We start from the raw sequence: 12,264 nt of genomic DNA, 5'->3' as shown, positions 1-12,264 counted from the left end.
AAATATATTTGTACATTTTTGCATTTTGCAATTTTTTTATATTAGATTATAAATTTTTATACAACAATTCTGTTCTTTGGTTTTACAATTTGCACCTCGGGTGGCATTTAATGTACTTTAAAAATGACATTCTACACTTATTTTGTTCCATAGCAGTGTGACAGTAAGCTGAACGTCTTTGGCTCAGATAGAAGTGTTGGCTGTTGTAACCGGTGAGCTGAATACACTTCTCCACGCTCCGTCTCTCTCACTTCTCTGCTCATTCCTTCTCTTGTCCAGACACGCCCAGTTTCATGTCATTAGGTGTGTGGGCGTGACACTGCATGGCCCTCTGCTCTACTTCTCTTGACACATTACACTAAACATAGGAAAAATCATTGGACTTCTAAAAACATTTTTAGACAGTTTTTATCATATTTGCAGTGCCTTTCAGTGGCTGTGCATTGTGACAGTATAATTTTTAAAAGTGTTCCCTGTAGTTTCTCTGTGAGCTCATAAAAACTGCATGCAATTTGTTATATTTTCACATTATTCATTTGTATTCTTGTTTATTCATCTATTGTAATTACCTAATATAATCTGCAAATGGTACAATTCCCACTGCTTTTGTGTCCAAGTGCCAACACACCTGTGTACGCACACTTGCTGCAAGTCATGTAAGATTGAGTTGCCTCAGAAGACTTGCATTTGTAAGATGAGAAATGAGAAAAAAGTATGTGTGTGTGTCTGTGTGTGTTGGGGGGGGAGATTGCAAGGGAATGATAAAGAGAGAGCAATACGAAGGGGAAAGAAAAAGAGAGTGAGAGAGCAAGAGGAAGGAGAAAAAAAACTCAAGGCTTTCTCAACAGCTGCAGAGAGTTTTGAAACCCCCGTCATTGTGATTTCCTCTCTCTCTGCAAAGTGCTGCACAGCACGGTAAACAATGCTCAACACGGAGGAGAAGAGATCAGCGGGGCGCGCAGACACAAATACACATTTGGGAGTTTCAAACAACATGAAACTCAGCGGTTTTCTTGAAATCGGCTGGTTCAGTCATGCCTGCGTTCAGACGCATGCTATGCGTCGTGCCGCGGCCTGCAGATTACAGTACGGTAACGCTGCACTGTTGTTTTCCAGACCAGTTAGAGGTGTTAACATGACAAAAACAGTTGTATCTGCAGCTCTATTAATGCAATAACATCTCCTTTGCCTGTACGCATGGATGCCGTAAAGGTCACTATGTGAGTTGGAGAGCTGAGTTGAATTCTTGACTGGGATTTTACACATGCCATTGAGCTGGAAGTGCTAAATGTCATCTACCACAGAGAGGGTATGCGAGGTGAACACACACACACACACACACAAACACACAGTGGTAGGAGTGTGATATTGACAAAACAAATCTCAGTATTATTTGGGATTTGTTCAGTAAATGATAACTGAACAATATTTTACTGTGTTTTTGTGCTGGTAGCTTGGTTGGTTTAAGCCTGTTATGGATAAACAAACATGACACTAAAATCGCCAATAGGTGGCAGCAAATCCCTGTGCGCATCTGAAATTGCGTACATCTGCGCATGCAATGAAAAGTGAAGCCAAAACATTTCGATGGTCATAAACCCCGCTCTCTCCCTGTACGCGAATGGGACGTAAGCCGAACTAAATAATCTAATTACACTTAAAATACAATTTTTCCAAAGATGATTTCCATAAGATTTGGGCTCTAAATGAATCGCTACTGCACAAACTCGGATTCTAAATGAATCACTACTGTGCAGACTCAGGCTCCAAAACAATCACTATTGCGCAGACTCAGGCTCCAAAAGAATCACTACTGTGCCGACTCAGGCTCCAAATGAATCACTTTTGCACAGACTCAGGCTCCAAATGAATCACTACTGTGCAGACTCAGGCTCCAAATAAATCACTATTGCGCAGACTCGGGCTCCAAAAGAATCACTTTTGCACAGACTCAGGCTCCAAAAGAATCACTACTGTGCCGACTCAGGCTCCAAATGAATCACTTTTGCACAGACTCAGGCTCCAAATGAATCACTACTGTGCAGACTCAGGCTCCAAATAAATCACTTTTGCACAGACTCAGGCTTCAAATGAATCACTACTGCACAGACTCAGGCTCCAAATGAATCGCTGCAGACTCGGATTCCAAATGAATCACTTTTGCACAGACTCAGGCTCCAAATGAATCACTGCTGCATAGACTTGGGCTCCAAATTATTCCCTACTGCGCAAACTCAGGTTCCAAATGAATCACTACTGATGTCATTGGCTTAAGATGACAGCAGCCATACTGTGATGTTTTGGCTTCACTTTTCTATAATGGAAGGAAGTGGAGATGCATCGCCCATCTTTTTTTTTTTTTACAGTCTATGATGGTACTACTTTCGAATTGAAATTTACTTAGCGAATTTGAATTTACTTTGCATTAAAAAATTTATACAGATAGTTCTATATAGTATGAATATGAGTAATATGAATAATGTTTAAATAATGAATAAATTTAATTTCGGACATCTTAATGAGAGATTTACTGACTCATTAATTCAAACGATTTGTTTAAAACAGCTGATTCATTTAGAAATGAAGCATGTGACTGTTTTTATGAATGGATGATTAAATAATAAATCATACGATTTTTGCAAAGTGTGTGACAGACTTGTTAATCTCAGCTTGCACATCGTTAAAACAACAATTATGGTAGATGATAAATATTACACACCCCTAATCAGTGTATGTTAGACATTTTCTTGAATCACATACTCATAGTAGACCACACATGATTAAGAGGATTGTGGGAAAACTTCCCATTTACCTCCTGTCTGGTTAGCAAAGTTAACAACGTCTCAGTGGGCTGCTGTGGTGAAAGTTTAACAGGCTTATCAGCAGGTTAGGTAACAGATAAGAGCGTTTACACTGGCTCTGTCGATCACGGCTAAAGTGGGTCATGTTTCTGCTGTGTGCAAGCAGAGTCCTGTTACCACACACACTATGACACACGAGTCAAACACTCAGCGCTCTGGGCATCTGTGCAATGCGTATGCTACATCTTTAGGCATATTAGAGGTTGTGTTGTGTTAACTCTTATCTGTTCTTTTGTCTCCTTGTTAAGCCAGTCATCACTATTACTATTTGGTCAACCCATTAAATCTGACTATTAAATTTTGCCCATCCAGACAAACCATCCAGAACACCGTAGCAATCACCAAGAACTGACCACTCAAAACAGCCTGTCAACTACCTAAAACAACCTAGCAATGGCCAAGGAAAACCTAGCAACTATCCAGAACCCCCCAGCAACCACCAAGAACAACCAACCACTCAAAACATCCTAGCAACTACCTAAAACAACCCAGCAATGGCCAAGAAAAACCTAGCAACCATCCAGAACACCACTGCAACCAGCATGAACAACCAACCACTCATAACAGCCTAGCAACTACCTAAAACCTATCAACCATTCAGAACACCCTAGCAACCTCCAAGAACAACCAACCACTCATAACATCCTAGCAACTACCTAAAACAACCCAGCAATGGCCAAGAAAACCTAGCAACCATCCAGAACACCCTTGCAACCAGCATGAACAACCGACCACTCATAACAGCCTAGCAACTATCCAGAACACCCTAGCAACCACCAAGATCAACCGACCACTCAGAACATCCTAGCAACTACCTAAAACAACCTAGCAACCATCCAGATCACCATAGCAACCACCAAGAACAACTGACCACTCATAACAGCCTAGGAACTAACTACCTAAAATTACCTAGCAACCGTCCAGAATGCCCTAGCAACCAAACACTCATAAAAACCTAGCCATTACCTAAAATAACCTAGCAATGACCAAGAAAATCCTAGCAACCATCCAGAACATCCTAGTTACCATCAAGAACAACCAACCACTTATAACAGCCTAACAACAATGGCCAAGAAAAACCTAGCAACCATACATAACACCCTAGCAGCCAGTACAAACAACGGACCACTCATAACAGCCTGGCAACTACCTAAAACAACCTAGCAATGACCAAGAAAACCTAGCAACCACCAAGAACAACCAACCACTCATAAGAGCCTAGCAGTCACCTAAAACCTGGCAACTATCCAGATCACCCTAGCAGACACCAAGAACAACTGACCACGCATAACAGCCTAGCAACTACTTAAAACAACCTAGCAATGCTGAAAAAACCTAGCAACCATCCATAATACTCTAGCAACCAGCAAGAACAACCAACCACTCATAACAGCCCAGCAACTACCTAAAACAACCTAGCAACCATCCAGATCCCCCTAGAAACCACCAAGAACAACTGACCACTCATAATAGCCTAGCAACTACCTACAACAACCTAGCAACCATCCAGATCACCCTAGCAACCACCAAGAACAACTGACCACTCATAATAGCCTAGCAACTACCTACAACAACCTAGCAACGACAAGAAAAACCTAGCAACCACCCAGAACACCATAGCAACCACCAGGAATGACTGACCACTCTTAACAGCATAGCAACTACCTGAAACAACCTAGCAATGACCAAGAAAAACCTAGCAACCACCCAGAACACCCAACAAGAACCACCAACCACTCATAACAGTCTAGCAACTATCTATAACAACCTAGCAACCATCAAGAACATCTGACCACTCATAACGGCATAGCAACTACCTATACCAATCTAGCAACCATCCAGAACACCCTAGCAACCACCAAGAACCGACCACTCATAACAGCCTAGCAACTACCTATAACAACCTAGCAACCATCAAGAACATCTGACCACTCATAACGGCATAGCAACTACCTATACCAATCTAGCAACCATCCAGAACACCCTAGCAACCACCAAGAACCGACCACTCATAACAGCCTAGCAACTACCTATAACAACCTAGCAACCATCAAGAACATCTGACCACTCATAACGGCATAGCAACTACCTATACCAATCTAGCAACCATCCAGAACACCCTAGCAACCACCAAGAACAACCAACCACTCGGAACAGCCTAGCAACTCCCTTAAAAAAACCTAGCAACCACAAAGAACAACTGGCTGCTCAGAACAGCCTAGCAACTACCTAAAACAACCTAGCAACCATCCAGAACACTCTAGCAACCACCAAGAACAACCGACCACTCATAACAGCATAGCAACTACCTATAACAACCTAGCAACCATCCAGATCACCCTAGCAACCACCAAGAACATCTAACCACTCATAACAGCATAGCAACTACCTATACCAATCTAGCAGCCATCCAGAACACCCTAGCAACCACCAAGAACAACCGACCACTCAGAACAGTGTAGTAACTACTTATAACAATCCAGCAACCATACAGAACACCCTAGCAACCACAAAGAACAACCGACCACTCATTACAATGTAGTAACTACTTATAACAATCTAGCAACCATCCAGAACACCCTAGTATTTGCACAGGCAAGTTGTAGATAGCATTCGCTGGTGGAAATTAACTTTGCAAGTTCTGAAATCTGTGTGTTTTTTGTAACTCCTTCAGCACTATAACTGTAACCTGAGAATGTGCTCCAGGACGGTTATTATTACGAAATCCACTTTGGCAAAGCTAAACCTTGGCAGGCTCTTGAGTGTTTCTCATTCTGTGGTTCTCTCTCTCTCTGTCCTCAGATCTCTGACATGTACTCTACTGTTTGTAAGACCCTGAAGAGGAGACACCAGCAGGGTCAAAGCCAGGAGGATAGCAGGCCGACGGCCTCTGCTGCGTCCCAAGAGGCGGATCGGGGCGGCGCTGGCTGGCCCGCTGCCGGGGCTTCAGGGGAGGAACAATGGGGGAGAAGCAGCACCCAGGAGGAGCCCTGCTACGAACCTGTGGGCGAGAAGACGTGGCCCCGGGGCCTGGCGCAAGAGTCAGACCCGGCCTACGCCACCATCGATTCCCACCGGAAGCGAGAGAAGCTGGCCAGCAACACGCTGAAGCCCAAAAAGAAACCCGTACAGGGTCCGGGCAGAGCTATGACCTGCGAGAACTTTTACGAGACTATCGGTGATGTGAAGCAGGGAGCAAACGCAGCGAGCACCACCACTATCTTTACCTTTAACGACGGCATGGAAATGTACGTTACCGGGCTATAAACGCCTGACTTAAACCGTCGAATTAAACACCTACAAAGGGGAAAAAAACTAACTTCAGCCCTCTGACAAATAAAAAGATACACAGCCTACAGCTGCCAAACACACGCCAACCTACATAACCACACAACCAATATATATTTATTCTTACCATAGGAGTGCACAATCAGCTGCAACACTCATGCAGACAAAACAACACTCAATTGGCAGAACCAGGCCTGCAGCCCGGCTGTTTTTAGCTGACAGGCATGCTCACCAAATCCAGGGATCTAAACCGGTTTTTCCACCATGCTACAGTCACTAATCATAGTTTACTGCAGGGTTAAAATCAATATGACTTTAAGACTCACTGTAGCACAGGAGAGTTTGCAAATAATTATGTACACTACCAGCCAAAAGTTTAAGATTTTTAATGTTTTTGTAACAAGTCTCTCACCAAGACTGAAATTATTTGATCTAAAATACCATAAATACAGTAAAACTGTGTAATATTATTACATATTAAAATAACAGTTTTCTATTTTAATATATATTAAAATGTAATTTATTCCTGTGATGCAAAGCTGAATTTTCAGCATCATTACTCCAGTCTTCAGTGTCACATGAACCTTCAGATATGCTGCTCAGGAGACATTATTATCAATGTTGAAAACAGCTTTAGGTGCTTAGTACATTTGTGAAACATTTTTGTGCTTTTATGTACTATTTAAAAATAAATTAAAATAAAATGCTGTTCATTGAACTTTCTATTATCAAAAAATTGAGAAAATTTTATCACAGTTTTTCACATAAATATTAAGCACCACAACTGTTTTTAACATGGATAATAACAAGAGTCATTATAAATAACTGTGTAGCAAATCAGCACATTAGACTGATTTCTGAAGGATAATGTGTCACTGGAGACTGGAGTAATGATGCTGAAAATTCAGCTTTGCATCACAGAAATAAATTACATTTTACTATATATTCAAACAGAAAACAGTTATTTTAATTTGTAATAATATTTCACAGTATTACTGATTTCACCGTATTTGTGATCAATAGTACAGCCTTGGTCAGCATAATTCCAAACTTTTGACAGGTAGTGTAAAATCACTATGTACACACTGTCGGTCAGTCCCACTGCCATGTGAGCACTACCTGCACATTAACACAGGGATCACATGAGTCGTCAGCTAAACCCCCGTCCCGTCCCCTCCCCTCCCGCTTCGAAAACACACCTGACTGGTTCTCTCAGCTTGAGCCGGCCAGCCACCACCACAGTGTTAGTTTAGCTGAAATAACAGAATACAGAGTTAACTTCTCTTGTTTTCCACCTTAAACATTATGTATGCAGTGCGACAGTTTAGGTGGTGTACATACAGTATGTCTGGTCATTTTTCAGTACGCATGTAACTCGCAGTCAGGGCCAGGTGGAATCTGCATTTTTTTCTGCATCTTGAAGAAGAATCTGCTGACTTGTATTTAATAGATTTAATGTTGTTAAAACGGGTATAATTAAAGGAGTAGTTCACTTCCAGAACAGAAATTACAGATAGCTTACTCACCCCCTTGTCATCCAGATGTTCATGTCTTTCTTTCTTCAGTCATAAAGAAATTGTGTTTTTCAAGAAAAACATTCTGCGAGTTTAAACTTCGAAAATGCAGTTTAAATGCAGCTTCAAAGGGCTCTAAATGATCCCAGCCGAGGAAGAAGGGTCATAACTAGCGAAACGATTGGTTATTTTCTAAAAAATTTAGAATTTATACACTTTTTAAGCTCAAATGCTCATCTTGTCTAGCTTTGTGTGTACTCCGTTTTTTTCCGGTTCAATACAGTTAGGAACTCCAATCTCATTTTCTCCTCCAACTTCAAAATCGGCCTACATCACTGTTTTTTTGTAAAGGGCGTTTGATCTTCTTTGCACGTTCACTTTGTAAACACTGGGTTGATGTAAGAAGATGCAAGAAGATTTTGAAGTTGGAGGAGAAAATAAGATGGGAGTTTTTTTGACATACCCTAACTGCATTGAACCGGAGTGCACAGAGTCCACATGTGCATCGTAGAGCTAGACAGAACGGGCATTTGGGGTTAAAAAGTAGACCCTTTTCCTCGGCTGGGGTCATTTAGAGCCATTTGAAGCTGCATTTAAACTGCATTTTGGATGTTTAAACTCACAGGCACCATAGAAGCCTATATAGAGAAAATTCCTGAAATGTTTTCCTCAAAAAACATAATTTCTTTACTACTGAAGAAAGAATGACATGAACATCTTGGCTGACAAGGGGGTGAGTACATTACCTGTAAATTTTTGTTCTGATCCTTTAAGTTTCTTAAGCTCACCAAGGATGCATTTATTTAATCAAAAATACAGTCAAAACAGCTTTACTGTTTAAAATTTCATTTATTCCTGTTATAAAAACACAGAATTTTAAGACACATTTGTTTATTATTATCAATGTTTGATAGGATTTTTTAATGAATAACAGATTAAAAAAAACAGCATTTATTTTAAACAGGAATCTTTTGTAACATTATATCAGCTGAATAAAATAATAATAATAATAAAAAAAAAATTTAATCTGACCCCAAACATTTGAACAGTGGTGTGGGTATCTCTCTCTATTTAAATAATAATTAAAAAAATGAATAAACTATTTTGCAGAGCTTTCTGTGTTTAGCGGGTGCAGATTCCATGTGGGCCTGCTTAAAGGTCACTTTATGGCTGTGTAAGTGCATTAGCTCTAAAATTTCTTTTGATTTTTGATTATTTCGTCTATAGCATGCCACTTCTGCCCAATCTTTGGATGTGTCAGGTAGTTTTAGTGATATACCGCTCGTTTCTCACAAGATTTGACATTTTTGCAATACGAACATAAAGGAAATGGAAAAAAGCGAAACAGGATTTTTCGGGATGCCTCAGCCTAGCTAGTTAACATGTCATTGTTAACATCCGAGTTTATGAGGCTTGTAGCGTCAGTGTGCTGGAACGTTGCGGTGTGCATACGGAGGGCAATAAAGGCTTCTAGTTTGGCCTGGGCCGCTCTCGATCCACTGTTCTCAGGTCAGTGTGTGCCAGGACCGCTCCCCGGCTCGCTGGGCCTCCGGCTGGCTTAGCCGTCAGCAGCATTTCATGGAGACGGTGTCCAAGGAAAACACAGCACAAGGCTTATGGTTGCTAGTAAATGTCTTTTGGAAGGACGTCTCATATTCTGGGCTGTCTGTGCGACTTGATCCTATTGTAAACAATGCCTTTCCCACATGCATTATGGGAGCTTGGATTAGGAATCACAGAAAATAATAGCACAATAACGCAACCTCTGCAGGGGGAAACCATTCGGGATGATCCCCAAAGACTTCCGAAATGATACAAAACAACTCCGATGCATGGTTGGTGATTTTACCGTACCAAGTATACTGCATATACAGATCATTAAAGTCTGTTGGAGGGCTACAGGAGAGGCCCGGAGGAAAGGGATTTCGGCATTTGAGAGGGCCAAATTATCAGCTCAGGGATGGTAGATAGAGTTCTTTAAGGAGAAATAACCAATATACTGTCCTCATCCATGTCACATGCAACCTCTGGTGAGAAACGTTGGGTTTGTCCTGTCAGTTTTAATATATACCAAGATGAAAGATTTTTATGGCACTCTATTTTCTTATAAAAATGTATTGGTTAACTCGTTTCCACTTGTAGCAATGGTTGAAAAAGCTACTATCACTGCCATTCACGTGTTTCACTGTTCCGTTCCAGTTTTCGAGTTGGCTGCAACTATTTCCTTGCTCGCAATGCATGCTTCTGGAAACAAAAAAGCTGTAGTTTTTTTCTTTATCCTTTCTGGTGCATCAGATGTAATGTATAATTCATTCCCGTGCCTCTCGCTATAAGACATAGTGCCAAAAACGGAATACCAGTCACCAAATGGGAAGTGGAGACGCCATAGGTGGCTGCTGCTGCTGAGAGGTTATGGATCTTCTCAGGGAGCACAAAGCACATATCTGGTCCAGGACTCGTCCAAAACAGCGGGGATCTGGTCTCAAAGCAACTGTAGGCCCTCCCTGCCGTTATTAACATGTGTCCTTGAGATTTGACGTTTGCCATATTGAGGGAGGAAGTGTGCTCCACTTTAGCTTTGGCTTGGCGGTTCCTTCCACTCCTGAATCTGTCCGTCTAGCACAGGGCTCGCTTTGTATTGTAGGGCGGATCGGCGCTTTTGATGTTGAGAGGTTGAAAGCTCCGATCGTCCGGCCTAGCATTGTTTTTGATGAAAACGAGATCTTTCGGGGTGTGATTGCACAAGGGTTTATTGGTTTTTCAACCATGTTTGTTCTTAAAAGAGGCAGGGAAATAACATGCCCGAAGTATGATATTTATTGGCAAGTGTGTAAATATTAATCTATTAAAAATCCATCTGCTTGCGTTCGACAGACGTATCGACTGACGTGATGCTTCTTGTTCACTCGACCATGTGTGGTTAAACTTTCTACCATAACAAAACAGACCAAATCGCATGTATATAGAGCATACTGCAATGCAACATAACTATATTATAAAAGAAAAGCTCTGGTGTTGATGTTTTAAAAAGTAATGAAAGGTTTCTACTTCTGCTCTTTAGGTTGTATGTTGTGAAGTGTGTACATAGTAACACTGCTTCCCCAGCATATGTCCTTGGCTTAACTGAATTTATGTGTGGTCCACCTAAAGTGTAACACAGAGTGTGGTGTATAAAAAAAAGAAATCTGTTTAGTAAAATTCTGTGCAAAAGATTGTAATGTTTTCTATAAAAAAATCATTCATATAAATATTTGTTTTTACTTTTTTAATAAAGTTGCACCTTATGGCTGGTTGTACGCTGGTTATTCTACTGCAAAATAGCATGCATGCCTTGGAATAGAAAAAGATCTTTTTATCTCACAATTCTGAGTTTACGTCTCACCTGAGTTCATCTCAGAAATGTGAGATAAAAACTTACCTTTTTTATTTTTATTTTTATTCTGTGGTGAAAAAACTGAGAATACTGAGGAAAAAAGTGAGGATTGAGAGAAAAAAAGTCAGCATTATAAGTTTATGTCTTGCAATTCTGACTTTTTTTCTCAGAATTGTGTGAAAAGGTCGGAAATGTGAGATAAAAAGTTGCAATTACCTGGTTTGTTTTCCTATGATGTGGCGGAAACAGGCTTCAGTAGTAATCTGTTAATAAGGTGAGAGAATACATTATTAAGTCTTTGGAAATGGTTATTAAATGATTATCTATTGCACAAATACATACATTTTTAAAAGGTCCACAAAATGTGCAATAAATGAAATGTTAAGCTCTCTGCTTGATATCAATGTTTTATGTGAGAATTGCATATAGGGTGGTTTTAAAAACTAGCTGAAAAAACAGGCTATAATATATATAAATAATGGTTTGCTTGACTTTGCTGGTCTTGGCTGGTTTAGGATGGTCTCCCAGCCTGCCCAGGTGAAAAAATAAGTGCACTTCCATTATACACTTAAAGTGATCTATTTCCATGCAGTAATTTTGTGCTTAATGTACGAAAAGTTATTCTTTAGTACTTCTTAAGATAATTTTAAGAACATCTACACTCCCAGTCAAAAGTTTTTGAACAGTAGGATTTATAATGTTTTTTAAAGAAGTCTCTCCTGCTCACTAAGCCTGCATTTTATTTGATACAAAGTAGAGCAAAAACAGTACAATTTTGAAATATTTTTACTATTTAAAATAACTGATTTCCATTTGAATATATTTTAAAATGTAATTTATTCCTGTGATTTCAAAGCCGAATTTTTAGCATTGTTACTCCAGTCACATGATCCTTCAGAAGTCATTTTGATATGCTGCCAAAACACATTTATTATTATTACTATGCTGAAAACAGCTGAGTATGATCTTTTTCAGGTTTCTTTGATGAATAGAAACTTTATAAGAACGGCATTTATCTGAATTAGAAATCTTTTGTAACATGATACATGTCTTTATCATCACTTTTGTTCAGTTTAAAGCATCATTGCTTAATAAAAGTATTCATTTCTATAATTTCTTTAAAAATAAATAAATTCTACGGACTCCAAGCTTTTGAATTGTATAGTGTATAATGTTACAATTTTTTTTTTAATTTCAGATAAATGCTGATCTTTGGATCTTTCTATTT

At 39.9% G+C, this 12,264-nt stretch overlaps 1 protein-coding gene across 1 annotated transcript in view; it reads left to right on the top strand.

Moving 5' to 3' along the window:
- The window catches only part of LOC127154642 (uncharacterized), a 78,927-nt gene extending 68,338 nt beyond the window's left edge, over positions 1-10,589 (top strand). Inside the window, exon 7 of the mRNA XM_051096312.1 lies at positions 5,664-10,589. Within this exon, the coding sequence (XP_050952269.1) occupies positions 5,664-6,128 (465 nt within the window). The 3' untranslated portion in view covers positions 6,129-10,589. The remainder of the gene's footprint in view (positions 1-5,663) is intronic.
- Positions 10,590-12,264: the final 1,675 nt, after the last annotated feature.

The sequence above is a fragment of the Labeo rohita genome, chromosome 23 (genome assembly GCF_022985175.1).
Source record: "Labeo rohita strain BAU-BD-2019 chromosome 23, IGBB_LRoh.1.0, whole genome shotgun sequence".
NCBI lineage: Eukaryota > Metazoa > Chordata > Actinopteri > Cypriniformes > Cyprinidae > Labeo > Labeo rohita.
Note: the sequence above shows the minus strand (reverse complement) of the source record. Positions and strands in the feature narration are given on the sequence as shown.